General features: G+C 42.8%; 1 protein-coding gene across 1 annotated transcript; it reads left to right on the forward strand.

Moving 5' to 3' along the window:
- Positions 1-55: 55 nt before the first annotated feature.
- Positions 56-13,458, forward strand: exoc3 (exocyst complex component 3). Its single transcript, XM_010751964.3, has 16 exons — positions 56-237; positions 1,208-1,407; positions 3,692-3,911; positions 4,083-4,255; positions 7,525-7,737; positions 7,977-8,155; positions 8,731-8,847; positions 9,390-9,507; positions 9,775-9,900; positions 10,929-11,029; positions 11,162-11,272; positions 11,409-11,550; positions 11,643-11,765; positions 11,912-12,073; positions 12,237-12,358; positions 13,062-13,458. The coding sequence occupies exons 2-16, from the start codon at positions 1,264-1,266 to the stop codon at positions 13,264-13,266; spliced, it is 2,256 nt and encodes a 751-aa protein (XP_010750266.2). The 5' UTR covers positions 56-237; positions 1,208-1,263; the 3' UTR covers positions 13,267-13,458.
- Positions 13,459-15,997: the final 2,539 nt, after the last annotated feature.

Raw genomic sequence — 15,997 nt, forward strand, 5'->3', positions numbered from 1 at the left:
GCCATCGGCGGGCTTCACAGCCCGGCAGGTGGCACTGTTGGACCGGCCTGGTGGTGAAAGGAGAAGCGGAACCAGTGGAGGCAGAGGCAGCTGATGCTGGGCGGAGCAGCACAGCTCGGAGGAGGAAGTGGAACCACAACAAGACAGAGCTCCATAAGTCCGTCAGGAATATTAGCGTGAGAATAACAGAAATGCACGGACACCTGCTCCCGGGCCACAGCGGTTAAGTACCCGAAGGTAAGCCTGTTAGCCGGGGCTGTACAGGAGCGAGCTCCGCGAGCCGTGAGCTGCTGCTAGCCTCTAACCGCCCGCCGCTAGCTTAGCTAATGCTACTACACGTCTGAGCGGGGAGGTTAAAGTTCATGTGTAGCTGGTTATTGTTTATGTGACACTGTTTATGTCACTGTTTATGTCACTGTTTATGTCACTGTTTATGTCACTGTTTATGTCACTGTGTCTCTGCTTCTTACCGCCAGAACTACAACTGCGCTGACGTTAGCTAACCGCTAGCTCACTAGCTGTCACCGTGCAGCCAACGTTAGTTGATGCTGCTGTACCGGGAAACCGCTGAAGACAGGCTGTCTCACTGCTGATACAGGCTGTCTCACAGCTAAAGACAGGCTGTCTCACTGCTGAAGACAGGGTGTCTCACTGCTGAAGACAGGCTGTCTCACTGCTGAAGACAGGCTGTCTCACTGCTAATACAGGCTGTCTCACAGCTGAAGACAGGCTGTCTCACTGCTGAAGACAGGCTGTCTCACTGCTGATACAGGCTCTCACTGCTGAAGACAGGCTGTCTCACTGCTGAAGACAGGCTGTCTCACTGCTGAAGACAGGCTGTCTCACTGCTGAAGACAGGCTGTCGTGTGGTGCTCATCGTTCTGATCCACAGACTGAAGTTTCACCCTCTCGCAGGCTGCTGTGTATTTTGTGGCTCCGTGGTTCATAACTGTAAACTGTAAACTATTGAAATCTGTAAGTGTTGGACCAAATGGGCCTTCAAACACTGACTGGTATAGATTGCTGTTCCATTGTCTCTGTAATAGGAAACACTGAAGTTCTGACTGAATATTGATATAAAATCTTCTTCAGTCAAACACCTCACCAGTCCAGTTTAGAATGGAACAAAAAGTGTACATAAAGAGTTTTGTAACATTTCCCAGTGTGAGTGATGTGCAGAGGACAAAGACAGACTCTTCTCTTTCAGCTCACAAGTGTTTGGAAGTCTCTGGATAACAGTGGTACTTCATACTGCTCAGCACTATGGAGGAGACAAGTCGGGAGGCAGTCGCCACGGCAGTGCAGCGTGTGGCAGGGATGCTGCAGCGATCGGACCAGCTGGACAAAGTGGAGCAGTACAGAAGAAGGGAGGCCCGCAAAAAGGCCTCTGTGGAAGCGAGGCTGAAGGTAATTTGTTAACAGTACAGTGTAGGGAAGTTTAAGTATACAACTCATTTTACACATCTGTTCACTCATCGCTCTCTTCAGCAAACCACTGTTGTGTTCGTAAAGTTCTTTTCTCCCCCTCTCTTGCACCATGCACAGGCAGTCAGTAGGTGTGGGGCTCGTTTCACCTTCTCTCTCACTCCTTCTCTGGATTAGGGTGTTGAGTCTATGAAGTTATTAAGCTATATTCATGATCTAAAATTTAAAAAAATCTCTCTGCAGCTGGTTGAAAGCAGACTTTTGTTGTTGCCAGTGTCATCTAACCTTGCTTCCAGTTGTGATGTGATTATGTTTCACTCCATTTCCAGACTTGAATCTTGATGTCACAGTGTAATTGTCCACCCACCGGGTAGAAATCACAGAATTTCCAAGTAGCATACTTTTCATCTATTTGTAATCAGCCTGTTATTGTTTGGATAAAGATTCCTATTATTTGTACTTAATTACAGTTTAAAGTAATACTGCTGCAGTGTATTTACCAGCAAGCATCCAGTATGCTGTTCTATGTGTTAATGTGACACATAACTCTAAGAAAGCAAGCATTTATCATATACCAGTCAACACAAGACATAGACATAGAGAGACTTTATTGTCATCCAACGGCACATTATCAATGTACATTTGAGCAAAACTTTGGTGCAAAGGCTCAGAATAAAATAAGAGACACGGTAATGACAATATAAATATAAAAATAAATGAAATATAACAGAATAAAATTGTAACTTATAAAAAGACAATATGAATAGTGCAAATAGAGTTCATAGTATCAATGTAAAGTGACTAGTGTTATTGGTAGTTTAACAGTCTTATGGCGTGGGGGATGAAGCTGCTGTAGAATCTGGCTGTTCTGCTTTTGATGCTGCTGAACCTCATACCAGAGGGCAGCAGGGAGAACAGTCCATGGTGGGAGGGGTCTTTTGTGATCTCTCTCCGCTGTCCTCATCGCTCTCTCTACACATTTCCAGTCTGAGGCGTTACAGGTCAAAACCAGACAGAGATGCAGCTGGTCAGTATGCTCTCTATTGTCCCTCTGTAGAAAGTGGTTAGGATGGGAGGGGGAGGTTTGCTCTTCTCATCCGACACAGAAAGTGCAGACGCTGCTGTGCTCTCCATGAGAGCAGAGGTGTGAAGGGACCAGGTGTCTGTGATCTGCACCCCCAGGAATTTGGTGCTGCTGACCAGCTCCACTGCGGCATCGTTGATGAGGAGGGGGGTGCGACTTGGCAAATTTTTCCTGACGTCAACGAAAATCTCTTGTTTTGTGGACATTCAGGATTAGATTGTTCGTGTCACACCAGTCCACCAGGTGTTTCACCTCATATCTGTAGGCCAGTTCGTTGTTGTCCCTGATGAGGCCCACCACTGCCATGTCGTCTGCATACTTAATGATGTGATCCGTTCTGAACCTGGCACGGCAGTCATGGGTCATCAGGGTGAAGAGCAGTGGGCTCTGGATGCAGACCTGGGGGGAGCCGGTGCTGAGTGAGATGATGCTGGAGGTGTTTCTACCAACTGGGGTCTGTCTGTGAGGAAATCCAGCAGCCAGTTACACAGGGGGGTATTGAGTCTGAAGGGGGCCAGTTTACTCACCAGGTGCTGGGGGGGATGATTGTGCTGAATGCTGAGCTGAAGTCCAGAAACAGCATTCGCACGCGGCTATTGTTCTTCTCTTGTATTAGAGGAGACGTGTCCTCTGTGGAGTGGTTGGAGCGGCAAGCAAACTGGAATGGATCAAAGGAGGGGGGTTTGAAACAGGATGGGGCGGCAGCATGGGTGAACGATGTGTTGAATAGGTTCGTGAGGACGTGAGCCAGCTGGTCAGCGCAGTCTTTGAGCACCCATCCTGGTATGTTATCGGGGCCGGCTGCTTTACGCGCATTGACCTTTCTCAGCGTCCTCCGGACATCAGCTGTCTCAAGTCCTGTTCATCTGGATGAGGTGTAGGTTTCCTCGCAGGACTGTTGTTGAGTGCTTCAAACCGACCAAAGTACTCATTGAGTTCGTTGAGGAAGTCCGTGTTGTCCTCAAGGAGCAGCCTTGTAGTCTGTGATGGTCTGGATGCGCCTCTCTGTTCCCAGACTTGAACGCTGCATTTAGTACCTTCAGCATTGCATGTACCTCATCCAGGGTTTCTGATTTGCCCATGTGGTGATGGTTGTTATTAATAATACTAATAATATCATGTGTTATTAATAATACTAACTTCAGTAATAAACTATATTGTCTGTCTCCTGATGTCCTGCAGGCAGCCATCCAGTCCCAGCTAGATGGTGTTCGCACTGGACTGACCCAGCTGCACAGTGCCCTGCTGGACGTCAAAGACATCCAGAGCTCACTGGCTGATGTGAGTAAAGACTGGAGGCAGAGCATCAACACCATAGAGAACTTGAAAGATGTCAAGGATGCTGTCGTTCAACACAGTCAGCTGGCCTCCGCTGTGGAAAATCTTAAAAACATTTTCTCTGGTAAGCTTAGTTCATCTCCATGTGTGCCCTCACAGACATCATCCAGTCACTAAGGACACATCCTAGTTTGACTCGGACTCGTCTGATGTAAAGGAAAAGTTTTTGACCTTCTCTGCTGCTTCTAAACCTCTTGGTCCTCTGTGTGTCTTTGTCACCCTGCTGTGTGTACAGTACCAGAGATTGTTGCAGATACGCAGCAGCTGATAGAGCAGGCAGAGCTGCTGCAGGCCCACAGGAAGCTGATGGAGCTGGAGTGTTCACGCGATGACCTTATGTATGAGCAGTACCGTATGGACAGCAAGAACACGAGTGACATGAACCTCATCTCCATCTACTTTGAAGATGTGAGTTTAAGTGATGCAGTATTAAAGTGTTGTCTCATAACTCTGAAACATCTGTCATACATATCATCAACATCTGTAGGGAGGCGCCAAAGTGACGCATACTGTCCAAGAGAGAACACTGATCTGATCTGCTGTTCATTTATTTAATTAAAAATATCTATCTAATATTCTGTCTGTGAAAATATCTATTAGATTAGATATATTTTTTTTATCCCACAATGGGGAAATGTACTTGTTACAGCAACAAAGGTGTAGAAAGGGCAAAAACAACAAAAACAGACAGAAGTATCTTTATACAATAAACAAAAAAACGTGCAAAACAAGTACTAAAGGTAAAAGTGGCATGATAAAAATAAAATATTGCAATGTAAAGTGACCATGATATAAATAATATTGTAATGTAAAGTGACCATGATATTTAATATTGCAAGGTAAAGTGGCCATGATATAAATAATATTGTACATTGTAAATAATCAGAATGAAAATTTGCATACAGATCAAAATAAAATTAAAGCTGCAAGCAGCGATGGTTGGGCCCTCGCACATGTGCACACGTCGAAATGTGCGCACGTCGAAATGTACATAGATCGCCACGGCCACACAGTTTCCTCAAAATTCATCATTTTGATAACTTTTACTCAGGAAGTCTATATAAACACTCCTGCCAAGTTTGAAGTCAATGAGATAAAATCCCTAGGAGGAGTTCGTTCAAACATGACCCCTTGTCAACCAGCCTGAAACAGCAAAAATTGATGTGATTTTCATTCTTAAATATATCGCCTCCTGTTCATTGTAACCCATTGCTCCAAGAGACTTTTTTGTAGGTCTTGCCATGTTCTACAATTCGGCTGAGGTTTCGTAACTCTGTATCCAAAACTGTGGCGGGGCTGTTCCAAAGATTGGTCTTAATAACCACAAGAATTTTCAGACAGCTCTGAGAAAGTATATGATAGCCCAACACTTGCCTGAAAATCAGTCCAAAAGTAAATGGAGTCTCACTTTTCATTGAGGTCTTGAGAACACACACGCCAAGTTTCAAGCACATCGGATAAAATCCCTAGGAGGAGTTCGTTCAAATGCAACCCCTGGAAATGACCCCAAAAACCTGAAAAGTCCAAATTTGACAAAAATTAGACGCCATACGCTTCACTGTAGCCCAGGGCACCAAGAGACTTTTTTGTGCGTCCCGGCATATTACATACTCCCTCCAAATTTCGTACACATTGGGGCGGCTGTGGCTCACAAGATACTGAACCCCAAGTTGCTCCCGAAGGCTGTGCCATCGGTGTATGAATGTGTATGAATGCTTAGAAAGATGAGTAGTTGGCACCTTGCTGGGTAGCCAATGCCATCAGTGTATGAATGTGTGTGAATGGGGTGAATGAGATATGTAGTGTAGAGCGCTTTGAGTGGTCGGAAGACTAGAAAGGCGCTATATAAGTACAGTCCATTTACCATTTACAAAACCGTGGCAAGGGGCACCACACGCGCCACATGGCGCCGTAGAGCCATGTGCGAGACCCCCAAAATGCGAAATTTTACGTCCAACATTGGGGGGGTAGGCAAATTTTCGAGGGGATATGGGCCGTCGGAAATGCGACTTATTTTTAAACGTTGTTTAGCGTTCGAAATCCAATAGGGCCTCGCCCCAGCGTGCTGTGCTCGGGCCCTAATAAATATAAGTCATGGTGAGTAGTGGATAATTGAAACAGAAACAGAGACTACAACATGATCAGGTGGTGCAGGTGTTGTAGACCCTGACAGCAGCCGGGATGAAGGACCTGCAGAACCTCTCCTTCTTACACCATGGGTGTATCAGTCTGTTGCTGAAGGAGCTGCTCAGGGACCCCACAGTGTCATGTAGGGGGTGAGAGGGGTTGTCCATGATGGATGTTAGCTCATCCATCATCCTCTCACCCACCTCCTCTGTGGAGTCCAGAGGACAGTCCAGGACAGAGCTCGCTCGCCTGATCAGTCTATTGGGTCTGCTCCTGTCCCTGTCCGTGCTGCTCCCTCTCCAACAGACCACAGCATAAAAGAGGCTGAGGCATAGAAAGTCCTGAGGAGAGCCCTGCACACTATGAACAACCTCAGCCTCCTCAGCAGGTGGAGGCCACTCTGGCCCTTCTTGTAAAGCTATTAAACATGTCAACATCTTTTCATTAAACATACTCTATTTTTAATGCTGCTTTCAGCTGAAACACACACTACACATCTCATTCACACACACTTTCATACAGTGATGTCGTTAGCTCCCATGCAAGGTGCCAAATGCTCATCAGTTTTTCAGAGTTAACCATTCATACACATTCACACACCGATGGCACAGCTCCTTGATGTGTTAAATAGAAATTTTTCACAACGTAGTGTCATCTATACGTCAACAGCAGAAAGAACCAGGTCTTTGTTTAGTATATAACATCTAAATCCCAGCGGGTACAACTGTAATGCGTTTCAACTTAGACTTGTGGAGCTGATCGTCTGTTTTAGTAAACAACTGTGACTTCACCACAAGTGTTGTGCTGTGTTTCAGAAGCAGAATACACAGCTGTTCTTTTCTCTTCTGTTCTACCTAAACCACCCGCAACAAGCAGCACAGAGCAGAGCTCCACAGAAAACACATAAAGAATCTGCTCAGTTTTTCAAAATAAAAGACGTATCTAATTATATGTAGCCTATTGAGGTGTAGAAACACATACAGTAAACCAAGAAAAATAACCAAATCTGGGCAATATGCTTCTGTGACACTCCTGGTGGTATATGAAGCACGTGGAGAACAAATCAAATCAGATAAGGGGTTAGGAGTGAATTGAGGTTGGGTTAAAGTCCAGGTTGGGAGTTTTGGTTAGGCTGTTCACAATTAATGAAGTCAGTGGAATGTCCTAACAAGGCTATCTGCACAAACTTCATGTGTCTCTGATAAAGTACCACACTACTGATGTATTGTTTTCAGTCACTAATTGTCCATATTTTTGCACATTTCATATCACTACCATCAGTAACTCTCCCTGCACAGATGCTTCAGATTTAAAGTCTCTCATTGGGAATAACAATCCATCCTCTCCCTTTTAATGTGGAAAAAAAAGATGTTTAATTGACTGTACCTCAACTAAAAACTAAATAAAGTAGAAGAAATTAGAACGATGAGCCTCATTGTTTTCCTCTGGAGTTGTATTCTATCTTTTCTGGACGTTTTGAGTTGTTATGTAACCATGTAAGTCAACGTTTTATCAACGTTGGTTTTCAGTCTCTTTATTTTCTCTTGCAGGTTCAGGGGTTGTCAGACGAACTGGCCAAACAGCTGTGGATGGTACTGCAGAGGTCCATGGTAACGGTGCGTCGAGACCCTACCATGCTGGTGTCAGTGGTTCGTATCATTGAGCGGGAGGAGAAGATTGATCGGCGTATGGTTGATCGTAAGAAGCAGACCGGATTCATCCCCCCTGGGCGCCCCAAACGATGGAAGGACAAGATGTTTGAGGTAAGACCAGCACAAGCAAAAAGCCACATTGAGCTACTAAATCTTCTAACTCACTTGCCTGATTGGACAAGTGGTAAACATCAGGATTTTCAAGGGTTGATGAGGGTAGTCACAGTGTTTATTATTCTTTCTCCTCCTCTGTGACGTTTCGTCTTCATCTGACTTATGATTTGCTGAGGAATAGACGTTGTGGTGGTGGTGTGGTGTTGCAGGTTTTTTTAAATCTGTTTTTGTTGTAGGTGTTGGAGGCCACAGTCAGCACACGCATTGAAGGGACCCAGTCAGTGACGAGAGAAGCTGATAAAATGTGGCTCGTTCGTCTTTTAGAAATAACCAGGAAATATGTTCTGGATGACCTCATTGTTGTGCAGAACCTCATGGTGCAATGCTTCCCACCACACTACAACACTTTCAACAGGTAAGAGAGTTCAAAAGAATCAGTGTGTTTTCCTGTCTGCACAGAACAGGTCCCAAACACAAGAGTATACAAGACATATAACAACATAGAGCACAACATTATCTTAATAGAAAGCCTCACTGTCCTTCCACTTCCAAACACTCTTGAGCTACTTTTGTACAGTTGAATGTTAGAGAAATGGATGCTAAAGTATCAAAGTATGTCACCAGAATAATATGTTTGAATTGAACCATGAACTGTAACAGTAACAGTTACACTGCCTAATGAGGGGAACGTGCAAAAAGTATTTAGTTGTTCATTCATTCTACTATCGTTTAACCCTCAGTGCCCACAATCTGCCTGCAGCTTTGAAATGCATGTTTTCTTTTAAGAAGTCACCAAAATGTTACTAAATGGCAGCATAATAGTGTCATGACTGTCTGATGTTTACATTTCTGATGGTTGTTAATGTGTTGTACATTTTTGGTTGCAGCTCTATATTTTATATTGCTTTTACAATATAACTTTTCTATTGCAGTGGAGAATTATGTGACAGGAACTTCTTGTTTCTGAACATGTCTGTCTGTGTTTTTCAGGTTTTTTGGTCTCTACCACAATGCTGTTTCCAGCCGTGTCAAAGAACTGGCCTCTGAGGACTTGGAGGCTAATGAGATCGTATCGCTTCTAACCTGGGTCCTCAACACATATAAAAGGTACACACTCAAACACACACCCTATCTGCTATCTGTGTACAGGGACATGCATCATTTCAATGTGTGGGACAGAATCTTATCAGTCCTCAGGGACAGTTATGCTGATGAGATCCATTGAGGTATTAGATAATGAATCAACAGGCTTCAGTCTCACTGTTGTAAGGTAATCCAGTCAAGTCAAGCCTGAGCTTTATTTGTGGCACATTGTACAGTTGTCCCTCAGTGTTGTGACAGGCATTTATCTGTGATTCCTGTTTGAAACATTTTCACAGAAAACACACAGATAACAACACTTTGTTAATCAATCCAAAACTTTCCACATTTTAAGGGTCATGTCTCCCTCCTCTCTCCCTGCGTGCCTCCCTGAATCATCTCGGAACAGCTTAAACAGTCCAGTCATGATGAATTCACCCCAACCAGTTTATGTGGCCCATTTAGATTCTGCAAAATAAGTTTCCTAAAATGCTGAAATAGTTTAATATTAAGAAAGAGAGTGTGTGTGTGTGTGTGTGTGTGTGTGTGTGTGTGTGTGTGTGTTTCAGTACGGAGATGATGGGTCATCCAGAACTCCGTGTAGAGTGTGATATCAACCATCTGGAGCCTCTGCTGCCTCAGGATGTGGTGGATGAGCTGCTCAGCAAATACGTCCAGACCTTTACAGTAAACACACACACTAACAGAAACACTAATGCGTCTCCCATTAAGGTGATCAAGCCTGTAGTCACATTACGGCTGCCTTTATTTCATTTGGAGCAGCTGGTGGAATCCCCACATAATGAAATTGTGAACACTGTCCTGAAAATAGACCTGCTCCACCAGCTCCATCTGATCACAGTAACCTCATTTCAAATAATGACAGAACATAAAATGTGTGTGTGTGTGTGTGTGTGTGTGTGTGTGTGTGTGTGTGTGTGTCCATATCTTCAGTCTAATATAACAGGCTGGCTGCGGAAGGCTCTGGAAACAGATAAGAAGGACTGGCAGAAAGAAACAGAGCCTGAGGCTGACCAAGACGGATACTACCAGACCACACTGCCAGCCATCGTCTTTCAGGTTACACAAACACACACACACACACACACACAGACTTTAGTCAGTATTCCTGAGCCTGAACAGAAATTAGCTAAAATAGAGAATGAGTGTAGATGTGTAAATATGTAGTTTGCTTTAAGTGTTTCAATATGCATGGACTAAAGTTCTCTGTTGCTGCGACGGACTCCTGTCACTCAGACTTGACAGAGGCGACTTGTGAGATCAATGTAGATCGGAGGAGAACAAAAGTGTTGACTGATGGCTGATTTTTATTGACAGATTGTCACACTCTACAGCCAGTGGTATTGTTTACAGCGTGTGCGCGAGTGACCAATTATATTTCATTATTATACATTATAATGAGGAGGAGGAGGAGAAGTAGAAAAGGAACGTACTGAAGTTCTGTAGATGGTTAATTATTTGAAAGAGTAAAACTTCATCAATCTTGGCAAAGAAAAATCATCAAAGTCAGTTTGATTTCACAGCTTAAAAATGACACTGAAAAGACAAAAAAAGTGTGAACAGAACAGCTCTTTAAAGCATCCTGCAGTAAAACACTGTTGGTCAAGTATTTGAACTTGATGTCTGCATCAGAGAACATGGTTATGAGTGCAGTGGGGCTGTAAATCTTATCTTATTTTTTTAGCATGTGTCAAGTAACATTAACTGTAACATCTTTCATAAATTACACATGGAGAATATGACAAAACAATTTTCATTGTTATAGTCATAAGATGTTTTTTTTCCTTTTAATCTATAAATATGTCAGTGTTGTGTTTAAAGCTGCCCCCAAATGGCCCATTCCAAACATTCTTAATGCAGTTTAAGATGATGAACTTAGTCAAGGATGATCTGGGGAAACTGGATTCAGTTTTGTTTAGTTAGCCCATGGTCTGACCTCATGTAAATGAGGTATTTGTGTATTTTAATTTGAATGTTTGCATGCATCTAGCCATTGTGACTGATGGTATGTTGACAAAAGCAAAGTGAATACTATGTTTTCTGCTGCTTCTTTTCATCACATTCTGTCTCCTCTTCATCTTCATCAGATGTTTGAGCAGAACCTGCAGGTTGCTGCACAGATTGACGGGGATTTCAAAGAGCAGGTTCTGAGGCTCTGCCTGAAGCAGATGAACACTTTCCTCATCAGGTAACTTTCTTTACACTTTTGACTTCCTGGCTGCTGTGATAAACCTAAACCTCCCCTCATTTATGGGATTAATTTCACCACATACATCATGTGTGTGTGTGTGTGTGTGTGTGTGTGTGTGTGTGTGTGTAGGTACAGAGAGGAGGCCATGCTCTACAAAGAAGAGCACATGAGAGACAGACAGCTCCCTCAGTGTTATGTACAGTACATGATAGCCATCATTAACAACTGCCAGACCTTCAAGTAAGTCATGTCATTTTATACATGAACTATTGTTTACACGCTGAGATAAATAAGAACTGATGGGTCTCCCTGTCTCCAAAGCTAACCCGAGTTATCATATTGAAATGGATTGACAGTTCTTCCGTGTGTCCATCAGGGAGTCCATCAACAGTCTGAAGAGAAAGTACTCTCAGTCTTCAGAGCCCACAGACAGTGATGCTGCCATAGAGAGGACACTCAATGAGGTGGCCAAGGAGGGATGTCAGTTCCTATTGGACGAAGTCTTTCTAGACCTCGAGGTAAGACGTGTCTCATTGGACTGAACTACATCTATGTTTGTTTAATGGCTGTTCCTAACAAAGGCTGCGGTTTTGACATTTGCATTGATCAGCATCACCTGAATGAGCTGCTGACCAGGAAGTGGCTGACAGGCTCTCATGCTGTGGACACCATCTGTGTGACAGTGGAGGACTACTTCAATGACTTCAACAAGATCAAGAAACCCTTCAACCAGGTATGATGGGAGCAGAACACAGTGCTCTTAGCAGTTTGTCTCCAACATCTGAATGAACTACTCCCAAATCTAAAGGAAATATTAGTCACAGAGTTGGAGTAGACTATTACTGTGATCTTCTGACATGTTGGCTGTGACATGTTCAGGAGATGACGAGCGAAGCCCTGCGCAGGGTGGTGGTGGAGTACATTAAAGCTGTGATGCAGAAGAGGATCACCTTTAAAAGTGCTGATGAGAGGAGAGAGGGAGCAGAGAGGATGATCAAAGAGGCTGATCAGTTCAAGTTCCTCTTCAGAAAACTGGCTGCAGTGAGTTCACATGCACTGCTTTCTTTATATATTCTATTGTACTATACTATACTACACTACACTACACTACACTTTTTCTGTGTAGATGGAATGCCATTAGAGGGAATATTAAACATATATTTGGTTGGAGGGACACAGCTAACTGGTTGATTGGTGCTTGTAGGGTGAAGACACAGACCGGCTTTGTGGTGCCATCGCTGCCATCGCTGAAGTCTTCAAGCTGACTGACCCCACACTTCTGTTCCTAGAGGTCACCACTCTGGTGTCTAAATATCCTGACATCAGGTATACACTATCACACACACACATGCAGACACGGCAATTTCATCAGAGTGTACCTCCATGAATATTACATAATGTATCATGTTTTATCAGTGTTTACACTTTGAATTGATAAAAAGTGAGTCAGCAACTTTGCAGCCAAACATCAACCAGGTCACCAACAGCAGACCCAGCAGCAGCTAATGTTACTGACTAGTCCAACAGCAGTCAGCCCAGCTCGGCGTCTGTCTTTCAGCCTTTGATTTCACCAAGCTCTCACCAACCACTGAAAGTCAGTCCATGATTTACCCTTGTTGTTTGTTTGTTCATTAGCTAACAGCAGCTACAGCTGGCAGCAGTTTACTTCACTGTCCATCATAAACTCTGTAAATCACAGAGAGTTGAGGCGGAGCAGCCGGAGGACATCAGAGGGAAAACCAGAAAACATTTTCTCCATAAAATATGATCCAGTTTCAAGCATCAGCAGGATTTAAATGTGAAAACTTAGACAGTTATGATTTTAAGTTAAAACCTTGCAGCTTAATGCTTAATGACTTTGACACAAGAACACACGCGTTAAGTTAGAATAAGTTAAACATTAGAATACGTAGATTTTTTTGACAGTTTTTGTACTCTACTTTCTGGGTGATCATGTAATCTTCACAGAGCAGGTTCATGCCACATTGCCAACACTGCTAAGGCTTTTTGTCCTGTCTGCTCTCTGTAGGGAGGAGCACATCCAGGCGCTGCTGGCAGTGCGCGGGGATGCCAGCAGGGAGATGCGCCAGATGATCATCGGGACTCTCAGCGAGAACAAAGTATCCTACTCTGGTGTGACACAGCCCATCTTTAAAGATATCACTGTGCCTACCATCACCATGACTACCATGACTACCATGACCTCCATGGCAACTGCAAAGTTGCTCAAATAAAGCCAGTCACCATGACACTATTTTCACTTTCAGACATGATAACATATGCTTCTTCCTCCAGACATGTTTGACTGTTTATTGCGGCTTTCTGTTTTACTGTCATATTGATCACGTCTGCATCAACATAAAAATAAAATCACAGTTATAAAAATGAGCTGTGGTATGATTACTAATTAAAGGTTTGAAACATTACAGCAATTGGGCTCCAATTCTTCTCTTCTTCTTCTCCCTTCCTCATCCTTCTGCTTCTCCACCACCACTACACTATAACTTGTGTGCAGACAATAAAGTTAACAGATTCCCCTTTTATTTATGAACGCTATGATTTAGACACACAGACTGAGTCGGTGAGCAAAACTGCAATAAAACCCAAGGATCCATTACAAAAGAACTCAGACGTTAATGTTCTAGCTTCCTGACTTTCATGTGAGAAAATAGTATAAAGTACAGGGAGTGTGTTACCTGAACATGAAATGGGAACAAATCCAAATGATAGGTATGCTGCTCTGAAGGTGTTTGGTTTATTCATTTATCAGTTTTACTGAGCTGAGATGGTTGCTCAGGAGTAACAGTGGATCTGGATCTGCCTACACTCTCGACCTGCTGCTCTCCTGTTCAGCTCACATAGATCAACAGTGTTTTATGATTGCTTTCATTTTCACACTAAAATATCACGGCACACAAAGGAAAACATCTGTATCAATGTGTCATTCATCTTTAGAATCAGAATCAGAAATACTTTAATAATCCCAGGGGGAAATTATTTATTTGTGATATTCATTATGAAATCGATTGAGTTTTCTCTCATTTTGCCGTGCTGTATGTAATGTGGTAATATGAATCTGAATCAGCTTTACTGGCTCAAGTTTGCACACATCCAAAGAACTGGACTCTCAGTGTACTTCTACTGTATATTTACAGGAAGAAAGAAACAGACATACAGCTAAAACAACAACACTGGACAATGATATGTATCTATGTATATGAATAATCAATCATAAATATACAGTAAGGTCTAAAAGCACACATTGAAAATGGATATCCACCCCTATGTCATACTTGTAGCTTCTACACATGGCGGTTACCGGGGTGCTTTGTTGAGACATGCTATGGCAAAGGGACAAAACTCCTGCCATAGCATGCTCGCTCACAGGCCGGGTGTCTGTGACTGGATGGAAGCAGTATGAACAGGTAGAGGGGGTGGCTTGGGTCGTGTGCTATACTGTGTACTCTGTGTGTAGTAACTTTACTGTTACTGAGGTCTGAGAGGTTGGGGGTGGGGAGACCAATGATTTTGGATGTGTGATGTGCGTCAGTTTGTTCCTATTGGAGGCAGTAAGCATGTCAAAGAAACAGGTTACACAGTACAGGAGAATGGGTTGGACTATGCTAACAGACAGTGCTTAGAGTTTGTGGATGTCAGTGTTGTGTTGAAAGTTCAGTTTATCGTCCAAGGTGAGTGTTTGATGCACTCCACAATCTCCACGGTTTCATTATTGATGCATATGTGAAACTTACTGAAAAGAACCTAAATTAAAAATTCATGCTGTGGCAGGATAATGAGCACACACATCAGGGCTTTACAAGAGCTACTTAAAGACCACAGAAGACCATGGAGTCCTGACTGTCATGGACCTTACTCCACAGTCACCTGACCTAACCTCACTGAACATTTAAACAAACCTGTAGAAACCAAATAAAAAGATATTCTGAATCAACATCTTTCTAAAATGAGATTAGCATCTGTAATTAAAAATTTCAGTGTTAATCAGTTTCCCTCAAAGACGGATCGATGAATGGAGCTGTTAGTTTATAGCTTTTTAATGACAGTAGACTGTATTAATCCCAATCAGGAAGCCTGGAAAAGATCCAAGTAAGACAATAAACTACAGACCCATAACACTTACATCGAATATAGGTAAATTAAATATGTGATATGTGATTGAATATCAAAGTGGGTTTAGAAGGGGTAGGAGCACAATGGATCCAGTATTGTGTTTAGTATATGACATCAGGAAAGCACAGGTAAATAAAGAAACGGTAGCAGCAGTGTTCTTCAATGTGAAAAAAAAAGCTTATGACGTGTTGTGGAGAGAAGGATTGATGATTAAGATGCATCAAATGGGTATTGAGGGAAACTTATTTAACTGGGTTATGGATTTTCTAAGGGAAAGGGTCATACAGGTTAAAATTGGGTCAGAGATCTCAGAAAGTTATATTGTACAGAATGGTACGCCGCAGGGGAGTGTTATAAGTCCTACGCTATTTACAATAATGATAAATGATATATGTCATCTGTTTGCAGATGATGGGGCATTATGGAAGAGGGGAGGCAACATAGATCACATAGTTAAGAAATTACAAGAAGGGATAGATCAAGTGGAAAAATGGGGAGCAGAATGGGGTTTTAAATTCTCAGTGGTAAAAAGTAATGTTCTTCTCAAAAAAATAAATCAGTGAAAATAAAAAGTTAAACTTATATGGAAAGAACTTTCCATAGAGTAGATAAGTAAACAGCATGCGATTCTTGGGATTGATTTTTGATTCCAGATTAAGGTGGAGAGAACATGCAAATGGAATAGGAGAAAAAAGCAAGGGAGTATTGAATATTATGAGGTGAATGAGCTGATATTATGTCATTAAAATATATATATGTACCATTAATTAGATCTAGAATAGAGTACAGTAGTGTGGGGTACGGATCAGCAGCTAAATCGGTCCTCTCTCAGCT

Source organism: Larimichthys crocea, unplaced genomic scaffold, assembly GCF_000972845.2.
Source record: "Larimichthys crocea isolate SSNF unplaced genomic scaffold, L_crocea_2.0 scaffold397, whole genome shotgun sequence".
NCBI lineage: Eukaryota > Metazoa > Chordata > Actinopteri > Sciaenidae > Larimichthys > Larimichthys crocea.

What these genes read in the sequence shown, in the direction of transcription:
- exoc3 (XM_010751964.3), top strand. Translation starts at nt 1,264, where the DNA reads ATGGAGGAGACAAGTCGGGAGGCAGTCGCCACGGCAGTGCAGCGTGTG. An exon ending in CTGTGGAAGCGAGGCTGAAG is followed by an intron (nt 1,408 to 3,691) that starts GTAATTTGTTAA and finishes GATGTCCTGCAG; the next exon opens with GCAGCCATCCAGTCCCAGCT. An exon ending in GGAAGGACAAGATGTTTGAG is followed by an intron (nt 7,738 to 7,976) that starts GTAAGACCAGCA and finishes TTTTTGTTGTAG; the next exon opens with GTGTTGGAGGCCACAGTCAG.